The sequence below is a fragment of the Uranotaenia lowii genome, chromosome 2 (genome assembly GCF_029784155.1).
Source record: "Uranotaenia lowii strain MFRU-FL chromosome 2, ASM2978415v1, whole genome shotgun sequence".
NCBI classification, from domain to species: domain Eukaryota; kingdom Metazoa; phylum Arthropoda; class Insecta; order Diptera; family Culicidae; genus Uranotaenia; species Uranotaenia lowii.
The window spans coordinates 413,938,898-413,960,877 of record NC_073692.1 but is presented as its reverse complement, the minus strand read 5'-3'; the positions used below and the strand labels follow the sequence as shown (position 1 = coordinate 413,960,877).

The 21,980-nt window shown below is 41.8% G+C and overlaps 1 protein-coding gene and 1 long non-coding RNA gene across 3 annotated transcripts in view; one reads left to right on the top strand and one right to left on the bottom strand.

Annotated features, from left to right (window-relative positions):
- Nucleotides 1-4,339: 4,339 nt before the first annotated feature.
- LOC129742743 (sorting nexin-8-like) overlaps nucleotides 4,340-21,980 on the bottom strand; it is a 44,358-nt gene continuing 26,717 nt past the window's right edge. Inside the window, exons 4-7 of one of the 2 annotated variants that reach the window (XM_055734687.1) lie at nucleotides 8,951-9,496; nucleotides 8,622-8,733; nucleotides 4,943-5,131; nucleotides 4,340-4,875 (exon numbers count right to left, since the gene is read on the bottom strand). In XM_055734687.1, coding sequence (XP_055590662.1) covers nucleotides 4,822-4,875; nucleotides 4,943-5,131; nucleotides 8,622-8,733; nucleotides 8,951-9,496 — 901 coding nt within the window. In that variant the 3' untranslated portion in view covers nucleotides 4,340-4,821. Of the gene's footprint in view, nucleotides 5,132-8,621; nucleotides 8,734-8,950; nucleotides 9,497-21,980 lie in introns of both variants that reach the window. The other variant, XM_055734686.1, reaches the window with a different exon arrangement.
- On the top strand, nucleotides 10,260-11,539 carry LOC129742744 (uncharacterized). The gene is made up of 3 exons (XR_008736551.1): nucleotides 10,260-10,670; nucleotides 10,722-11,277; nucleotides 11,333-11,539. It is a non-coding gene; the product is annotated as an uncharacterized LOC129742744 (long non-coding RNA).

Genomic DNA, 21,980 nt, shown 5'->3' with positions numbered 1-21,980 from the left:
ATAGTTTTCGATGTGAATTTGTTGTGGTAAGAGACATAAAGGTTCCATGATGCGTTTTGGTTGATTAGACATTACCGAAAATCTGTAATATTTCAGCAAAATGGGTCGCTCGAAGCATTGTACGTTCGAAGAACGAAATCACATCAAACGACTGATTGCAAGCGGAAAAACATATCGTGAAGTTCAGGAACTGCTAAACTGTTCTGCGAAAAAGGTATACAACGCATTGCACTGGAAGGAAAAGGGTGAAACTCGTGGCAGAAAGCGAGCAACAGCTTCACGAACTGACCGGAAGATGATTCGGTTGGTGAAAATGCAACCACACATCTCATCAAGAGCACTGAAACAAGAGTTGGATCTTCCCATCAGTACCTCAACAGTAAGAAAACGTCTGATTGAAGCTGAATTGCAAGCTAGAAGCCCGAGGGAAGTGCCCTTACTAACTTCCCGACATATTCATAACCGCTTGAACTTCGCCAACTCTCACGTCAATTGGCCCATCCAAAAATGGCGTAACATTTTGTGGACTGATGAAAGCAAAGTAGAGCTGTTTGGTTCCAGCGGTAGGCGAATGTTCGTCAGACGTCCTCCAGGTGCAGAATTCCAACCCCAGTACACCGTGAAAACAGTTAAACATGGTGGTGCCAAAATCATGGTGTGGGGATGTTTTTCGTACCACGGTGTTGGGCCCATCCATCGTATAGAAGGTATCATGGACGCAGTTGGTTACGTGGAAATTCTGCAGAATATCATGCTACCATACGCAGAAGAGGAAATGCCCTTGAAATGGATCTTCAACAGGACAATGACCCGAAACATACCAGCAGACGAGCAAAAGTGTGGTTCCGGGACAATAACGTTGATGTGATGGATTGGCCGGCTCAATCGCCGGACCTCAATCCTATCGAAAATTTGTGGGGAGACTTCAAAAAGGCAGTTTTCGAGGCAAAGCCGACAAATGCAGAGCAACTATGGGTTGTAGTTCGCCGTGCATGGTCAGAAATACCTGTCATACGGTGCCAAAAGCTTGTGGACTCTATGTCACGCCGTTGCGCTGCAGTGATCAGAAATAACGGGTACACTACGAAGTATTGATGTCACAAATGACTTTCACATAGAGAAAGACTTGGTATGAATTCATAATTTGTTTTAAAAAAATATGTAATTTCTTGCTGCTATTATTTCGAACAGGGCAAAAATCATTTTTTTATTATTCTCAGCCTGCAATTGATATTCAGATCCTAAATCTTTTGTATTTCTTACGTACCACTAATATGCTTACTAAACCAAGAGAGAATTGAAATAAAAGTGACAATACAGAAAAATGCCTAAATTATTTAAACAATTTCCGAGCCGCTGCTATTATTTCGAACACCACTGTACATATTTTATATCATTATTATTTTAATAAAATATAATGTGAAAAAATAAAATCTATACAAATTGTGATAAAGTGAAACTATCATTTCCTAAATCACCATTCGATATGAATTCGGAACATGATCCTCTTAAATCCGAAATTTGCCCTTAAAAACACATTAACCTTCAATTTAAGTGCTTGAATGATTAAATAAGATGATTCAATAAATTCAAAACTTCCATCAAATCTAATGTTCTAAATTCGTCTGTCGTTTGGAATAGAAACCTATTACATTTTTCTGTTTCATTTTTATTCTTCTACTTCGAAATCAAGTCAAGTCGAAGCTATAAGCTGATAAAGCTTAAAAAAAATATGATTTTTCAACGTTCGTCAATGTTCAGAGTTCAGGCAAATATTTTCAACGAACCCTCACACATTTTCAGAAATGTTTAAAATTGCATATAGATGAAATTCGTATCAAAAGTAGCTCGAAAACACTACAGGTTTTTTTTTACTGAATTTTGTTAAATGGAAATGATTCTCAAAATTTCTTTATAAAAATTGTTCAAAAACAGTTCCTTTTTAAAACAACATATTTTTAAAATCCATAAAATATTTGCCTCAAAAATTCGATTTATAAAAAAAAAGATTTAAACTAAGAAATTAAACCTTTGTTGTATTTTTTCAAAACATTTTTCATCTAAAAACATTTACTTTTAAATTTCTGTAAAAAATTTCATTAAAATTTTGTCATATTGAAAATTTTAGTTTTTATTTCTTCCAAGTCACCTGCGGAATAGGTTACGACTTCAAAAGTCACTTGGCACCGACTTGAGTCACGCCGTTCGCCTCTGAGAATACGGTGACAGTAAAAAAAGTTCATTCAAGTCACCTAAAGTTCATTCAAGTCACGGCATTCGCCTGCTAGAATACCGTGACTCTAAAAAACCAAGTCACTTCACGTCACTCGCCTCGCAGAATAAGGCCCAATAATCCTTCTCAACATACACATTATCAGTATCCTTACTGCCTTCGGCTGCTCCTCCTGAAGATGGGGCTGCTCCTGTTCAACGCACACACCGGAACTCAATTGTCGCCTCTTTGCACGGTGCTCTCGCATTGCACGTTGCAACTCGATGACCTTCCATGGCACTAGTTCGACGACCTCCACCGGGATCTGCCACGACGACCTTCCAGTGGCTTCCGATCACACGACCTGCCGATGGCTTTGGCCTGACGACCTTCCATGGCTGTGGTCTCGGCGCTCTTCCTGCGGCTCGAAGCTTACCTTCCGCCTCGACGTCTTTTATGGTCTGACGCTTCTAGTGGTCTAGCTCAACGTCCTTCACTTGGCTTTCCAGTCCGACGACCTTCCATAGCACTGGCTTGACAACCTTCCGTGGTACACCGCTCGTAAGTCCTCTAGTCGCTCTTGGCCCGACGATCATATCCTGGTACCAGACATGACGATCTTCCATGAAACCGGCCCGCCAACCATCCATGGATTTCCTACAACGACCAATGGATCTGGCCCAACGACTGCTTCGTTGTCTCATCCCAGCGACCTTCCATGGCACCGATCCGACGAACTCTCAGTGGCTCCGGTCCGACGACCTAGTTTGGTTCCGGCTGGACGCTCTTATTATGGCCCGACCTCCACCTGGCTTCACCCGATTCGATGATCTTCCTGGTCCGACAACCTTCCACGCATCTACGCTTAAGGCTGCATACTCTGCCTCACAGAATGACAATGCAACGGTTTGTTGCCTCCTAATGGCCCAGGACACCGTGTTACCGTGACACCACTTACGGATTTTCGATCTTCAGTGTTGTAGCCTTGTTGTCTCGCAACACGCTTTTGGACTTGAGAGGAATCACACCAGAGTTCGGTTCTTCATCGATCTTATCGTCTCCCCATGCAATTTTCTTGTGCTCCTCACGGTCTGTTTTCAAAGGGAGCACTCTGGATTCGTTAAAGTCGTCGTCGTCATCGTCATACATGCGACTTTCTGATCCGGTGGGATCACCTCTTCGGTTTGAACGGATTTCTTGTGTGGCTGCACTTCTTCATCTTGAAAATTGTATTCAACAGGGATCACATTCGACGGACTTTCGCAAAGCACTTTGGCTTGACTTTTGGAGAGATGCAATTTGTCTTTTCAAGACCAGTTTTCGTTCTGTCGCCACCCAAGGTTTGCAGCCGAAAACATTTGCACTTGTACTTGTACGCTTGTACTATCGGTCGTGGAAGGAGAAGTGAATGGAGGCCGGATTATACCTTAAGGATGGTCGTCGATCGGATAATCGCGGAAGTCGGACTTTAGCAGGCATGTATCAGGTCCGCCAAAGCAGCCGCCCACTTACGAAATTTGGAGCTGAAAGCAGTTAAACGAAATTGCAGACGAGACAAGAGAGCCTGGACAAACTCCCTAGCCGAAGCGGTAGAAAGAGCTACCGCCTTTGGCGATATCTGATTACTGTATGACATTTCTTGCCGCCTTAGTGGTGCAAAGAATAATGCTAGAATGCCACTTAAAGTCCGAGCAGGTCAGGTTGCAGTAGTCAAATAACGCCTAATGGTGGTACCAAGAAAAACATCGAAACCCGGATCAGAAAGACCCGATTTGCGTTCGCGAATCTTCGAAACACTTATCGTTCAAGCCAAATCTCATTACGAACTGAAATTCTAAGTGGGGATGGATTGGGCAAACGCTGCGAAGATATGAGAACGAAACTTACAGAGATGTGCTTGACTGGAATCCAGATGGGCATCTTTTTTTACATAGTCTTGCGCTGGTTGCACAAGTGTTAATGGAACTATTTATAAATTACTTACGAATTATCAAATGTAGGCTAGTGTGTCAATATCACATACGCATTTCAGATAAAGGAACGAAAAAATAGATGAAGAATTAGTTTTGTATAGTGACGTTCTTTCAATTTCTTAACAAAAAAAAGAGTGAAAAAATATGCTAAAAAACTTTATTATCTGCTTTTTTTTTTTAAATAATCGATATGCACTAGTACACAATATCATTGTTGCTTCTTAATAGTTAAAAAATAATGAAATGGAACGCTAGTTTGTGTACTGACAGACAACAATTGTAAACTTTGGCTTTCGTATAAATCTGTGGCAATTATTGAAGACAACAATTCTGCACATATCCATCCCATCTCTCTGGGAGGGTGCCTCACACGGTCACCTATAATACGCTTTCTAACGATGCTAAATCAGGTAAACTTTTTTCCTTCCCTTAACTTTTGAGCGTTTTTTCCTTCTCTCTACGACCATCGACGATTGTGCAAATATACCATTAATACTTAAAATAATAATATTTTACTTTTTGACATTACAGCTGGATAGGAATGCGACCCTAAAAAAGTTATCCTGGAAGTTTTCGTATAATCCCTCAACAATTTTTTTTAAATCTGACCGAAAACGCAACAGACGAAGTGCGTGTTTAGCACAATTTGGAAGACTCACTAGCTACCAGCTGATGCCAAATCTTCGACATCTGCGGCGAAAGAGAAATTAATGAAATATTTCCACCGGTTGGCGCGGATAAATTCGATGTCGGTTACCTTGCTGTGGTACTGGGACTCCTCGTTGGCGTACGAAAGCAGAATCGAGGGCAGCGACTGCAGGTAGCGCTCGGTGAGGGCCGTTTCGCTGCGCACGCACTGCAGCGCGAAGGCACACTTCCGGGACAGGACGTCCGCCTCGCCGGACTGGGCCGATTCCCGCTGCGCCAGGCTGGACACGTTTTCGGGCTGTTCATGTGGATGAAGCAAATTTCGGTAAGTAAGTTATATATGTTTATTACTATGATTATTTCCTATAGTTTTCAAATGGAAAAATTAAAAAAAAGATCAATAGTTGATTTTTTACCTTTATCATTTCAATAAAAATTCCTAATTTGATGATTTTCGCTATTCAGTAAAAAAAAACACCGTTATCTTGTCCAACTAATAAAATGCTGTGCACCTTCGCATGTATAAGGAAGTGATTGTCTAAAAATTTCGTTATAAGACCTGGTTTAAAAGTACATACATCATCTTATCAATGTGCCCTCAACCACCCTTTGATTTAGGATGTTTGATCAGCTGAAAAGTGTTTTGTTTTGTACAAAAGTTTTTTGGAACCACTGAACAGGGCAACAGAGAAATATTTTCAGACGAATTAACAATATCACAGTACATTTGTTTACAGTATCTGGGACAGGCCAGCTTTATAAATATGAAAATAAAAGAAGGAAACATTCCTTTAGAAAGTAAAAAAGCTTCTTATATTCTATTAAACTATTTTTGGAGCGCTTATTAATATATTTCTAATTCAAATTTATATCAGATCAAACATTCCCGAATCTTCATTTGATCGATTGAAAAAAAAAGTGTGTTCATCATCATTGAACTGACTTTGTATGTCTTCATTTCAAATATGATCACTTTTGTAACAATGCATTTTTAATGAAATTTCACATTTTGGTTCTAACGCCCTGTGACCTGATGAAGTGATGGTGATGATGCTATATTTGAAATCTGTACCAACACGTGAAAAGGATGTATCTCCATATATGGCGAATCGAGAAAAACGCGTGTGAAGAAAATACAACCTATTTTAAATCGCTAATTAAAAATCACTTGAAATGTTTGCATTCAATGACAGACAAACGATGTTTAGAAGCATCCTCTATATGTTAGAATAGAGGAATATCAATTTTAATGAAAAAACAACGCGTTATCGTAGATAGAACCTAGCTCACGTAATATTTTGTCTCTTTTGTTTATACACCCTTTGCTATTTCTCATTTCTAGCTTTAGTTTTAAGCTCGCGTCCATTTGTAATTATGTTTTTATGTTGAATAAAGAGTCAAATCTTTACCAACACATAAAAAGCATCTATCTCCATATATGGCGTATCAAGCAAAACGCGTTTGAAAAAAAAATACAACCTATTTTAAATCCCTAATTTAAAATCACTTCAAATTTTTGGTTTTTATGAAAGACAAACGATTTTTAAGAAGCATCCCATGTTAGAATAGAGGAATATAAATTTTCATGAAAAAAAAACAACGCGCTATCGTAGATAGCACCTAGCTCACGTAATATTTTGTTTAACCATGTTTATACACCCTTTGCTATTTTCATATTTTTAGCTTTGGTTATAAGCTCGCATACATTTGCAACTATGTTTTTATGTTGAATATAGAGTCGAATTGATTATTTTGAATTTGTTTACGGAATAGTAGCGAAAAATTGTTCCGGAGTAAAGGGTGTATATCCATGTGATGGCAGTTCTGGTTTTAGAATGTTTATAGATCCTTTACTCAAATTGAGTTTTCAATGTAACGGAATATTATTTTCTCAAAAGGGTTTTACCATTAAGTAGGGCAACTGTTGGCCTATCATGAGGTACTGAAAATGGGTTTTGTTTACTTTTGGAGATAGATCCTTTTCACGTGTTGGTACAGAAATGTCTGTTCATATGTACCCCAGTGTCTATGGGGTTATTACGACACTGTTAAAAAAAATGTTAATTGAGTCTTTACAATATTCCTAGAGAATACCAAATCTAAACAGAGCATTCGCGGTCTATCAACCTTTTATTTAGTAGGTAGTATTGTTAATTACAAATTCTCATACATGCATTACAAATTCTCATACATACATGCAATCGTAGTAATCCAATATTCGAATTAGGTCCAATCATAGCAATCAGGATTGTTAAGTATTCGACTGAAAAGATTTCATATTTATTTTGCAACGACGATTTGAAGAATAAAGTCATATTCAACAAACCCTCTTGTGAATACAATATTTAGCGACGAGATTTTCAAACCCACACCTTAACATGTTCAAGTCCAACGAAGTAGAATGTTCTGGTAGCCGCATGGAGGAAATTTTCCTAACCATTCTGGAGCAGAACAAGCAACTTTCTGACCAAAACCGACGGATGATGGTCCTAATGGAAAGCATGGAAAGTTTCAACAATCAAGAAGTACCCAATTTAGTTGGAGTTGGTTCTAGAATGTGTGTGTATGCGAAAAGTGTACTGCCAATTTTGTCATATAATCTCATAACTACAAAATTTAGTAATTAAAACTTAGCTGCAGTTCTTCTCGGAAACCTAGCTGAACAGATACCTGGCTCTGCTAGAGAGCGCCGGTACTGTTGACGGTGGTCAAAATGTGGCTCCAGAGAGTGCCTTTCATCACTCAACGTTGAAAATATATGACCACGCACGCAGAATAACGACAAAAGATCTGCCTCCAACCATCCTGTGTAACGACACTCCTTTGTGAATTGTCGTTGTCGTCTGCTGGGGATCAGGGTTGCCAATATTTTGTACCACATTTAGGACGTTCATTAAACAAAACTCAAGAGGAATCAGTCGACAAGACGGTTTTTTGGGTGCCGAGTGGTTTTTTATGTTGAATAAAGAGAGTGCTTTGAATAGGTATTCCTACATCAATGAATCAACAGTCAACTTTTTTTTAACAAAACGGGCAGTTTTCTGTGCTTATTGATTAATGAAAAAAATACTGTTTTAGACAACTGGTTTTAAAGTTAATAAATTGAAAATTATATTCAATCAAAATGCTTTTTTTTCGGTTAGGTAAATCCTACAGGCTAATTTTTTTGCTTTTGAAATTGCCAGTAAACTGCTCAATTCTATGTTAAAGTCATGATGGCCTTTTTAAAAAAAGGAGAGGATTCTTATTACTTCAAAAGAACTTGAGATACTAATTTCAATGTTTTTTTTCTCAAAGGATTTTCTCAAGAGAACCAATTTTTAAGTGATTCTATTTTGTCATTTCTGAGTCTAAAAGAAACAGACAAAAAAATCTTTTATATACAGTCGCCCCACTGTTAAGGACCCACTACATTCACTCAACAATTCAGAAAATACCTCGTGAATCGAAAATGTGCGTTGCTGTTAGACGCAATTCTATGATCAAAACATATGCCGTATTTAATTGAAAATTTGCAAATTGATAATCACGTAATTCGGACATATTCGAAAATAATATTCTAGATCTGCCTGTTTTAAATTTAACGCAAAATAAACTGGATCTGTTGGGATTTTAAACCGGTTGGTTTAACCATCCCCAAGACTGGTCAGATATACGAATTAAAACTATAAATAAATCAGATTGATTATTGTAACCGATCTATACATTATGTTTATCAAAACATCAGGTACACTCTTAGCCTAGTTTATAAACTACTTTTCCCAGGAAGGTATTTTCATCTTACTTACCGTACTTCCCCGGATAACGGTTTTCATTTTCATTTTTCCGAGGTTGATTGTCCTGGAGAGAGCTTTCTGGTAATCGGCTAAAATGCCCTTTTCCACCCGTTCGCAGAGTTCACTAGAAATAGAAGCAACTTAGTAAAAATATCTAAACAACAAAAGCGAACATAATTTCATTTCACTCAAACACATCTTTTGACGACTAAATTACATTGCCCGGTCTTCGATTGGACAAAAGCTTCACAAGTCACGTTTTTTCAGCTTAACGTTTTTTTAACAAACGAGGATCTCACTTGACGTGTCCTACATACACATGGAGGTTATTTACAACTCACTTGTGTGCCGAGAGCACTTCCATGAGCACGTAGATCCGTTCGTTGACGGCATTCCGTTGCAGCTGGCTGTAGCGTTCCGAGTGCCGTGCGACGGCTTGTGCGCTCTGGGACACGTCGTCGAATGTCTGATCGCCGAACACGTCCCGCACTTCGAGCCCCTGCAGGATCTGGTCGACCTCGGCCATGTCCCGGGCGGATTGTTCGGCGCGGAAGGCCTGCTCGTCGAATATCTTCCGCAGTCGCTGCAGCGATTGAAGCACTTTGCGTAGACGATCCCGGCTGGCGGCGAGATTTTCCTGGTCATCGGGCAACGGTAGCTCGACGTCTTCCCGAAGTCGGGCAAATTCGTCGATCTGCTTTTCGTACATAACCCGCATCCGGTACTGATGGTCGGTCGTTTTGTCCCCCAGGAAGGTGGTCAGGATCGGGGAGCTACCGAGGACCGGATGCATCGAGATGATCGTGAGCCAAGTCTGCAAACCCCGGCGACGTTCTTCGAGCAACGAGTTGAGCATCAGCTGTTTCGGTGGAAGACTCGGTATGATGCTGGAAGGAAGTTTTCGATTAATCTTTGGATAGAAGTAGATTCAACCTAGGGAATTTGTAAATATTTAGATTCAAACATTTAAATGAACGAACGTTTTCAGAAGCGTAAATAATAAGGCCGATACTAACAACCAACATCACTTATATAATCATTCTCACATTCTTTTCGTCAATATGTGATGGAAACGTTGGCGGAGTTGGGTAATGGTTTTGCATGACTGCGAGTGGGACGCAGCTAAAATTTCACCCAACTTTTAAAAGATCTTACGGATTTTTCTTATGGAGGTTAAGAATAACCTTTCGTTTCCAACGCCTATTCGACATGTTCGAAACTATTTTTCCAGAATGATTGAAACTTTAAGTTTAATTAAATACCTGCTTCAAATTCAAACAGCAATAACTACAGTCCGGGGAACGCGATACATATTCAACAATGAGGCACCCCATTGACCGAACGTGAAGGGCATTGGAAAACATTACTTGGTAAACAGTTTCCATAGCAATTGGACTGGCGCGTCGCGGCGTCCATCCATATCTAGCAGCTGGCTTTCTGGCATACCTATTTATGAATGTAGGTACCTGAGATGGTGGATTCCTCGCTTGCGTTCGTTGTTGAGCTTCGTCGTCAAGCCGTAAACTTCTCACAGCGTCATAGTAAGCCTATCTTTGAATGATTCTAATCAATCAATCACGCGTTTGATTATTTTTACTCTAGGTTTGGGTATTGTACCATGATTAAGTATAGGGTATACACACCAAAAATTTTCTAAAATTAAACGAGCCAGAAACGCTTCAACACCTAATTTTTTTTTCATCTAATCTAGATCAGATCTAATTTTACGTCATTTTGTATCTAAACGACGCACTTTACAAAAATTTGCACATTGGAACAAATGTTAAGCTCGAAAACATCTAAATTTATTGCATAAGGGATGTGTTTTTATGTCATGTAAATATAAAAACGATAGCGAAAATGAAAAAACAAGAGTTGAAATCAATCAGTCGTTGACTTCCACTGAGCCATTCAAGTAGCTTGCCGCAGATGTGATTTGAGGGACATGAATAAAAACATTTGCCTCTTCCGTTCAGTAAGAGAGTTAAAATGGAGATCGTCGGTTTGTAAAATCGAGTGGAATTCATGGGGTTTTCAGTTTATCTGTGACCGTCTGAAAAGGTAATGTGAGAAATCTTTTGTTTTCAAAATAATGTTTTGTTTTTTTTTTAGTTAAAAAAAAAACCTTTAATCCGGAGCTGAACGTAAGTGCTGCAGCAATAAGTGAAATCAATATTATGTAAACCAATTTACTGGTCATTACATGCTACATTATTTACAAGTCAAACCCATTTTCGACAAACTCCAGCCATTTTTAATCGAACCGAGTCGTGCATAGTTTGTCTCCATAAATATGGAGTGAAAAAGTGTTTTAAAATACAATTTTCGCCTAAGTTTATGCTTCACCGGCTGTTTAATGTGAAATGAATGCATAACGTTAGTAAACAAACCGATATAGGCAACAGAGGATCTCGAGGAAGTTTTTTGCGAGGACTAATCAAGGCCATTTATTTTCGAAGAACAGTTTTGAGAACGTTGATGGAAAATTCCTTTGGATTCAAATTTTTCTGTTTAGAATTTTCGCTTTCCAATATAATCCCAGCAACATCTTATTTTGAATCCCCGAACAAATGGGGATGAAATTGGATTTTGGAATTATCAACCGCAAACCAAGAAACTCGAATTATGGCAGCATTGTATTGAACAGTGAGCAATATACGAACGAAAGGTAATTTATCATTACATTGATTTTTTATGTAAGTTTAATTCTTTTTGACTTCCAGTGTCTGAATTATAAAAACCAAGGCCCGAATATCTAGGCCTTTCACACTACGTTCTCAGAGTGACCACATTAACTTGGTGGATGCTGCCCAAACGAACAAAAAATCTGATCTCCTTCTCATTGACAATAGTAAGTATGTTTAAAAACTATTCTAGTGATTTAAATTTCAAATTTGTTATCATATCTCTGAAAAAACCCTCAAAGGCTTATCAGTAAGCAGCTCGTAACAGTTGTCTTGATAAATTTCCAAGATGAATAATTCACAGCCTAATTCAAAGTACACAGTGGTCCTTCTGTTAAACTTAACTTGAATTTTAGTAGGTAATTTAGCTTACAAGAACGAATTTAAAAATGTTACCTGCGACACGACAAAGGTTCTATTTAGTTCTTTCGAAAGTTCCAATTCTTCTGCTTTTTTGTACACATAGTTCCCATACTTATGATGGATTGTAGCCGTAAACTGTCCGATCCGGTGCAAGCGTGTCGCTTATGCGCCACCCTTGAAGGGACGACACACCAAGATTAATTTGCCCGGCTGAGACTCTCCACAAGGCGAGTCCTTATAGCTCTTCCAAAAGGTCAGAAGGATCGAGACAGTTCGACTTGCCAAAACCAGCAACCGATGAACTCGAGGTTAACTCGGCCAACTCTCAAAAATATTCAAAACCCTGAAACTTTACATAAAAACCTCCCAGTAGAAATCACTCATACCTGATAAATAATCATCATTGGTCCACGAAACTACTCATCACCAGATGGCGGCAGCGAGTGGAAGTTGCCAGAGCTAAAGATTCAAACATTTGAATTGAAAGTGGACACGTTTCGCGAAGTGATGGAATTCCAAATCATCAAATTAAAACTCTTAGGTAGGCTTGATGATAATAGTTCTGTATCTTGTATTCAGAAAATAAACATTTCAATTTTGGAGTGATAACAACTAATTTTCATTTTGCTTGTTCATTTTGGTAAGTATAATGTAATGCAGTTGGATTTATTCATAGCGCTAAAATACTTCTTCTTATTTACATTTTATTTCTAGCTAGCCTACCAGTGCGTGCGATTCTCTCTAACTATCTCTACCGTGCAGTGCTCTACTCAGCCAATCAGGAACGATGATGGATAGCTTCTCCCGCTGGAGTTTACGTGGTCATCCGTAACTCGTGTAACGAATGCATTCGAATTTTGTAATAAATATTTTAGATCATGATCATGGTTATTCTGTTCGGTCTTCGGCCGATGCAAAATTCAGGACTATATATATAGATTTTTAATGTGACATAATTTATGGTTCAAAAGGGTTTGCAAACAGCAGATTCGGGCGTCATTGGCCTCGCCAAGATTAATGCAGGGAATTCATTAATATTTCGGATGAATCATAGAATTAGCGGAAGCGATTAAATTTGTTGAGATCGCATTCCGAGCGAAACAATTTCGCTGCAATAATTGCGTTCTTTGCGGACGCGCTCTATGGGAGGGAAAGGCAAATACAAAATCATCACAATTGTTTCGACTCACCATGTGCTCTGCGAGAATCATACCTTCTACCGCTCGGCTCGATCGACTGGATGGAGCGGATGACGTCACGGCTGCGATGACGGGCGATGATGACGATGCTGTTTCTCATTCAGTGGTGATACTGCTGCGGTTCCTTCGCTCCTGGTTGAGCGGAGTTGAATTTCGGTGATGCGATGGTCCTTCCCCGTATTGGTGGTCACTTCCGGATTTCCCTTTCGTGCGTAACATAAGACCCTCTTGTAGAACGGAGGTTCAGGGTACTGGGTTCGACCTCGAACCGGAACGTGACGGAACCACGCGGACGGTTTCCGATGTGGGGCAGGCTGATGTTTCGAAACTTGGGTAACCGAGCTTAGGTTAGCGGGTTGCTCGGCTTCGGCGTCTTGCCGAAGTAATCTGGATGTGTGTTCACGGCGTATTCTGAAGCTGCTGCGAACAAATAAATGTGCCTTACGGCAACGAGGTTAGCACTGACACGGGCACGGTATAACGCACGTCTTTACCTGGCCTAATTTTGATAAGCACGCACTTTGACCTATCATTAATTGGTGTAGCCTAAAGCGATGGGCTACACAAGGAAAAGAATATTAATTTTCAGCTTTGAAATCCAATCACTATCATCTCATGTACCTGTTCTGAAGGAAAGGTAAAACTCGATACGCGGTCAAAAAGGCGCACTTCCACGCACATTCACTACCCAGATCAAAGTGATTTGTGGAGTGCAGCCTCAGATCAGGGCAAGTGATCCCGGTCGTTGACCTAAGCAGGAAATACGTTTTTCCCGAGCGATCTTTAGAAAAACTTCGGGATTTTGGTTACTTAAGATCGTCGCTCGCTCATTGGTTGGATTCTGGATCTTGCCCTCTCAATCCAAACCTTATGAAACATTAAAAGGAAACGGCTTGAGGTGAGTAAGCCACGGATATCAATCTTCGAACATAAGTTCGATGAAGACATCGAATCGAGCAGTTCCAATAGACTACATGAAGGCGCCAAACCGATACCTTGAATCGGTTTGTGGAGATCGAAATTTTCAAATGGTGCAACTGCTACATAACACCAGACTTGTTTCACGAAAATTTGGTTTCAGAAGGAAACCAAATTTTCGTGAGGGGAAAACCAATTGAAAATTTTACTAACTAATCAAATACTATGTACAAATTAAAACTAGAACTATCCTAAATATTTACAAAATTCATTCATTCAAAAAGGTTCACTATAAAAGGATGTAAACATTCACATCTTGACTTTCCTCTTAAGCTATTTGGCTTCTTGGTTTCACAATCATTTCACATTACATATGAATCTCATTCACTGAGAATCCAAACCCAATTACTTCATTACTATGGTCCATTGGCTCTGAAAACTTCAAACCATTTTGAAACACATAATTTCGCACCAATCTCCCATCTAGCGTAATGATTATTCTTCATATATTTAACCCCAAAACAGGTAATTCCGTAAATCAACCCCAATCAATTGTTTGGGAAAAAATTCTTTACAGAATATACCGCAGATCACTTTCCTAAGTGATTAACTAAAACTCCTACTTAAACGGAAATCTTCCTGATTTCGACTGTAAACCCAGTTTTACAACTGGTCAAAGAAGTCGAATCTGGTAAAAGAAATCCCACTTGAACATCATACCGTTCAATGTTTTAATCCCGAACCAAAATTTCGGTTAAACGAACACTTCCGCAGTGAACATACTTGAGAACCTCAATCTTTTAATTGAGAAATTTGCATCGAAAAACTTTCGATTAATATCATACGCAACTGAACATGCGTACCGCATACCTTTAATCCCAACAGCTAAAATCTCCAAAACACAAAAACCAAGTTGGCCGCACGGCCGCGAGAAACGTCAGGTAGTGAATGTAAACAAACGAAAATTGTTGAAAATTTTTGTGTCTTTCAAAATTTTCACGAAATTATTGTTTTAATCTGCTAATTTGTGCCGGATTAAAGGATCTTTTCCCTTTGTTTTTTTAGGTGCAGCGGCTAGCGACGGTACTGTTCCTGCGTGCGAAACAGAGAATCGTGAGTGACGATTTTTGTTCCGGGATGCTGTTGTTCGAACTTTGACTTGACCTCTGAGCGAAAATTTCCTGGTGCTGCTGCTTACTATGTTGGGTATCCGAAGGTACTTCGAGAAAGTCGAAAACGATTCCTAATGAATCTGAAATTTTGCCTCAGATGTTCATTCTCACACCCGGAAAGCAATTGTTGCTTCGAACGGAAGCTATCAGCGATGTTTTTTTTCTTCTCTCTGAGTGTCATCCCTGGATGATCATTCAGTGTTACTTCGCACTGCAACCTCACCGAAGGCTCGCAAAGCTGGAAACCAATCTTAGAGCGTCCAAGCTTGTAGCTTGAATTTTACGCCATGGCGGAACGGGATCATAACTGAATGTCAGAAATCCGGAAACAAAAAATCGCTATGCATCTTCAGGCAGATCTGATTGTTCTTGACGCGAGCTGCAAGGCTGGAATTATTGTTGGCCTCCACCCCTCAACGAACTTATTTCAATGGCCTTCTTGAAGACAGCTCCGGATTTGACCCAAGGAAACTGCTATCGTTCCAAAGGTAAGGCTAGAGAACTAATTTTAATTTTCTTCTTTTTTTTTTTAGGTAAAACAAGACGACCTTGCCGGATGAATCAACGAAGTTTCCGGTTCTTGATGATGCCACCTGATGGAAGCTGGTCGGTTCCCGGATCGTTTTCCCTACGAACAAGAGACGTCCTGCTAATCGGTTCGATAGGTGACTCGGAAACAATATTTGACTCCCCCTTCCGTGTTACGACTTGGTACCAATCCAACTGGCGAACGGCACCAGTAACGTTTCGCGCTCAATTACTCTTCACCGAAGCAATCCAAGATCCATACTAATTTCCCGATAAAACCACTTTCCAATCAGCCTCCCTTGGTACTGTTTTCCGAATGGGAACCGTTTCAATCCGTAAACTACGACACAATGGGGTGATGGAATCTTGTCGGTTTCCGAGTTGCCGACACTGCGCTCACGCTGACTGTCGGAAAGCAAAGAAAACGCTGTGCTTTTTTCACCGTGCAGGTACGGTTGTCTTCGGACGGAATCACGGAAGTCTGGAGCCGGCAATTCGACGAGGATATGGAACTTTTACGTCCCGATTGCCACTACCTGGACCCAAACTGGCTGTCAGATAGCCGAAGACTAAAATGCTCTGTGCATTTTCACGTGGTCAACTCCACGTTAATACCGAACCTTAAAACAACAAAATTATCTAAAAATCTAAATATTCAACCAAATTCAAAATAATATATAAAAAAAATAAAACAACTACAAACTAATATATACAAGTTAAATCTTCCACCTAGTTACGTAAGGTACTCGATGTTAGATCTAAGGACCAATTGTAATTCTAGAATATAAGGGAAGAAAAATTCTGTAAGTGGGAAAATCAAACCACATTAATTTTAATATTAACATTAGGTTAAGATTGTGAACTATTGCTAACCTTACTAAAAAAAAATAGAACTATTGAGAAAAAATGAGAAAGGTGATGATAAATTAGGTTCCGGTTAGGGAAATTATGCGTAATGCAAGCTTTGCCACCTATTTCTCATTTCCAACCTTTTTTTTTTTTGTATAGGGCCGTCGCGACCGGGTTTTTTTTTTTTTTGTGTAGGTGCAAGTTTTTTTTTTTTGTTAGGCGCGATCCCTTCTCCAACATTAAACGGTGTTTTGCGATTCCCAAAACTTCTTAGAACAAATTTTCAAAAAGTTGCAGCCAGCTCGATTAACTAGGGTTGCTCAACATCGTCTTTACGGACTTCTGAGTCTGAATGCGATCAGCGTCCGGGTTTCCCCACCGCCGGACTCCCGCTTTAACTTCCGAAATATCGTACTCCTCATCAACGTCATCGACTCCGAGTTTCTGGTTAGGTAGGTCATCGTTCTAACGGTGTACCGAAGAACTCGCTCTTACATTCTGGTCGAGGGGAAGGCAATTGGCTGATACTTTATGAAAAATGATTAAGTCGTCTTAGGACGTTAGCAAAAGCACTCGTTAGATAACCGATTGTAAGATCGTAAAGATATTTTAAGCCGCCAGTGCCGAAGCAAACTGGTGCATTGTCTGTTCTTTTACTAGAACTTCATAGCTAGAATACTTAGTTTTCTGAACTCGGGATAGTTCAAGAAGGATTTGCAAACTTTTTTAAAAATTTGCAATGAAAAACCCCCAATCTTTTTCCCTCTGGGGTCTCTAGATCGTAGCAGTGACTTCCGACTACGCGTTTCACGACTGCCTGGACGTACTTTGGAGCTAGTTTCCCGCAATACCCTTTCCCCTTGTCCGACTGTTCGGTATTCTTCTTCAGGACCCTCTCCCCTTCCACATACGTAGCACAGTTCGCGTTAGACCTCAAGTTGTAGTACGATGAATGTTTCTCGTAGGCGCGTTTCAGATTCTTGCGGACATCCTCAAACAACTTCTCTCTCTCTTCCGGTTGTAACAGGCTACTGCCCGCGTTCGTGTCCCTCAGGTGTCGATATTCTTTCCCGTCCTCTATTTTATTCCGGCCGAACATCAGGAAATATGGAGAATAACGCGTGGCTTCGTGGACAGAATTTCGCACAGCGTTCGCGATCGTTTGGACGTTATTCGCCCACTCCTTATGATCGGTTTTAATAGACGCACGAATGGCGGTCGTGATAACGCGATTTACTCTCTCTGAGTCGTTTACCTGCGGGTGATAATTCGGCGTTCTCCAATGAGTAACGTTGTACCTTCTGAGCAGACTCTGAAATAAATTTGACGCGAATTGAGTCCCGTTATCCGACAGCACGACTTCCGGTACTCCAAAAAGAAGAAATAGGGAATTCTCCACGAATTGAACTAATGATTCCGCGGTCGCTTGTCGAAATGGTTGAACCATTACGAACTTGCTAAAAAGGTCGGTGACTACGAGCAAACATGTGCTTCTACTTTTCCCTGAAGCAGGTAATGGGCCGACATAGTCCATGGTTAAAAATTGCCATGGATACTCGGCAATCTTTTTCTGCGTAGACATAGGCGGTGTAGTATTTTTGTTGGTAGCTTTGCTTGTCTGACAGACCAAGCAGAACTTACAAAGTTTTCGAACTTCCGAGCTCATGAGAGGCCAGAAATATTTTTGCTTCACAGCTGCGAGGGTCTTTTCCGCTCCGAGATGAGCTTGATTGTGGATTTCCTCTACGATTTCCTTGCGAAACGGTTTCGGTGGATACTTCTTCCACATAAATCGTGCGTCTTCTAACCTTCCCTCGGTTTTAACATATTTTATGATCTCCCCGTCAACAACGCGAAAATCGGGATACTTTTGAGGATCTTTGATGATGTTTTCTAGAAGGATCTGGTATTCGTTATCGATCGGCATGGCAGAAATGGCATCGACTGACCTCGACAGACAATCGGCTAGGACATTACTTTTTCCCTTACGGTACTCAAGTTCAATGTCATAAGACTGTATCTTGAGAGCCCACCTTAGCAGTTTAGAGTTCCCTGTTTCAACGCCCATTGTGAATAGCCACAGCAAACTACGCGCGTCGGTCACGATTTTGAATCTCGTCCCCTCCACGTAGTGCCGGAAATGCTCGATGGCTAAGAGAACTCCAAGACACTCTTTCTCCACTGCTGCATACCTCCGTTGTGTGCTGCTGAGCTTCTTGCTGAAGTAGGCAACGACTCTAGTGTTCCCTTCGACTACTTGAACAAGGGCCGCTCCTACCGCGTTGTCCGAAGCGTCCGACTCGATGATAAAAGGCTGACTAAAATCAGGATTACCCAGGATAGGTGCCGAAACCAGGGCTCCTTTTAGCTCGGTGAACGCCTGCTCTGCTTGCTCAGTCCAGGAGAACTTAGATTTAACCTTTTTCAGTAAATCTGAAATCGGTGCGACAATCCTACTATAATCTTTTATGAACCGCTGATAAAAGCCCGCCAACCCTAGCAAACGACGGATATCCTTGACGGATCTTGGTCGTGCGTAATCTAAGATAGGACCGATACGCGAATTGTCTATCGAAACTCCCTCGTCCGTTAACAAATAACCCAAGTAGGTCACCTGCTTTCTACAAAAGCGGCTTTTATCCAGCGAAATGGTCAAGTTGGCCCCCGAAAGTCTCCCAGCAACAATTTTTAAAAGTCTGATGTGCTCGCTGAACGTGTTCGTTGCGATGACGATGTCGTCCAGGTATACGAAGACGTGGGGTTCCAAATCGAATCCAATGACTCGTGACATTAGTCGACACATGCTGAAAGGTGCGTTGGTCAGTCCGAAAGCGCAAACTTTGAACCTCCAGAGACCCTGACTAGTGCGGAAAGCCGTGTAGTCTCTCGATTCCTCCTTCAAGGGAATCTGGAAGTAGGCGTCCTTCAGGTCCACCACCGAAAAATATTTGGCCCTTCCCAGTTTGTGGAATATATCGCTCATTGAACGCATCGGGTACGAGTCCTTTTTTGTAAGCGCGTTTATCTTCCTGGAGTCCAAACAGATTCGCAGCTTCCCATTGGATTTCCTCACCGGAACTAAGGAACTCGCCCACTCGCTCGTGCATTCCTCGATCGCATCCATCTTTTTATACCTTTCCAGTTCCGCGTCCATTTCCGTTTGGATTGCTGGAGAGCATCGGTACAATGCTTGTCGGATCGGTTTTGCGTCTTCTTTAAGAATTATCTCATGCTGCAAAACATGTGTCCTGCCTAAGCGGTGCTCGGTGGTAATCGGAAACTCCCGGACGGTGTTCACCAACAGTGCTCGCTCCCTAGGGGTCAGGTCGTGTTCCGTTTCGATGGTTTCAGGCGTAGTTTTCGATGGCTCTGGTAGTTCAAGCGCTGGAATATCCAAGGTATCGTCGGGGTCTGATTGTCTTAAAACTGGCAACGTTTCAATAGGGCACAGTGTGATGTCGACTACCCCTTCCTCGGCGTGCTTCCTATCTTCGCTCTGTAGAACCGCTATCTGCTCGTAACCGTCTCTCCCTTCAATCATTGGCTGGATACCGAATGATTTCCAGAAGTCATACCCCAGTATCAACTTCCGGCAAACCTGTGGTACCACCAGCGTCGGAATCACTCGCGTAGTCCCTCGAAATTCTATCGGCAGTTGGACGAACCCTAAACACTCGTGAACCGTCTTGTCTGCCGTGACAATCTTGAGTGGGCTTTGGTGAAGTCGTAGACCGTTTTTCTCTGCGATGTCCGTTATGCTGGTCACGCTTATGCTCGCCCCGGAATCGAGAAGTGCGTCGTAGTCGTTGTCGAAGATTCGCACCGTCACGTGTGGGCAAGTTTCGGTTTGCACCCTTACCTCACACACACGCGTAAAAGGATCGTCGAACATCTTTTGGCTGGGAACTGGTTCTTTGGTCGGAATGCTATTGTTCCCTTTATTGCATCCCTCCTCTAGTTTCCCGTTCGAGACTTCCGAGGATGGCTGTCGCAGAAGGTCGACGTCTTACCCGGATTCCCGCAGATGTAGCAGAATATCCGTTTCTCCTCCTTACAGTTCCTCCACAGATGACCAGGTTTCCTGCAATTCCAGCAGTAGGCTTCTGGTCTGTCCGTAGTCCTTGCTGGAGCCTGAGCAACTTCCTTGCCCACCGTCTTCTTGTCGTATGCGATTGGTCCTTTACGCCTATCCTGGAATCTCCCATTAACTTCGTTGACTTCCTCCGTTCCTGAGTATTCCGAATAAGTGTGGTCAGAATTCTCGGCAGTTTCGATGTGGTGTAGATTCGGTTTTACTACGCCTCCCCGACAACTTTGCAAAGCAGGATCGTTCGCATCAATTCGGTACGCATAGTACTCCAGTTTCCCCAGACTGTCTATCGTCCTCAAAGATAATCTCGACCTGTAGTGCGGCCGCATGTTTTCGAAGATGACCTGGAATAAACTGCGCTGGCTCATCGGCTCCGAAAGAGTCATGTTTAACCTTTCGATCTCCATTTTAAAGGAGAGAAAGGTTTCGTTCCTTTGTTGCTTTCTTTCGTGAATCTTCTGCCGGTTTCCCCAGTCTTTCCCAGGATTACCATACATATATCTTATGCTCTCTTCAAATTCTTGCCAGCTCGTGAACTCGTCTGCGTAGCACAAGTACCAATCATATGGTTCGCGTCTTAAGATTGTATGAACCCTTTGAAGCAAAACGTCCTCGGCGATCCTGTCCATCTTCGCCAATCTCCGGACTTTAAGAAGGAAGTCCTCCAACGATCGGTTGCGTGAATCGCCATCGAAGGTCAGATGCCATTTCTCCATCCGTCTATCAGCGTTTTGGATTTCAGCATCACTGATTACCCGCTGTTGTCTGCTGCGCCTGACCTCAGCAAACGCGTCTTCCTCTGAAGAACTGCCATCTAGTTCATTCATTTGACGTCGATTTCTCGACCTTCGGTCCTCCGACCAAGGGCCACGCTGAACTCTGGGAGTTCTGAAGTCTGATCTCCTCGGATTGACGCTCATGAAACGATGAGGGAATTCCTCTTCACTGTCGTCTGGTGCTTGTCGGAAATGACTCTCAGAGTACCCACGTTGCTTCACCGGTTTCTGTTCTTCCCATCTGTCATATTTTGGCTGGGACCACTGGTTCTGCTGCGCTTGTGGATCTGTCCTAGTCTGTTCTGATCCACGTTGTAGTAATTTTACCGACTGTCGTTTTGGGCTCTCGCTCTTATCACGCCACGTGTCTAGCAGCTGCTGCTCAAGATCCGCGATACGCCTCAACAACGCCGCCGTATCATGCTCGTTTCCGCTTTCCTGATGGCCTTTTGGCTGCTTCGGAATAGCTCCTGTGCTGGGTCTAGCCTGTGACCACACCGTGTTCACGACAGGAGATGTTGTGTATTGGCCAACGGGCCAAACCGACGGTGCTGTGTAGTAGTTAAGGGTGGGCACCGAAAACGGCAACACCGGAGATGCATGGATAGGCTGAGGTACCGAGGCATTCCCAAGTGAATGCTGTGTACCTGCAACCCCCATTACACCCCCACCTGTTGGCGTTCCTGGTGCGAGAGGAGAAGTTGTCATAACAGGAGCGCTAATCTGAGGGGTGTTTCCCTGTGCCGTGTACTGATGACCTCGCGGTGATGTTTGACCTGTAGGTCTCTGCCT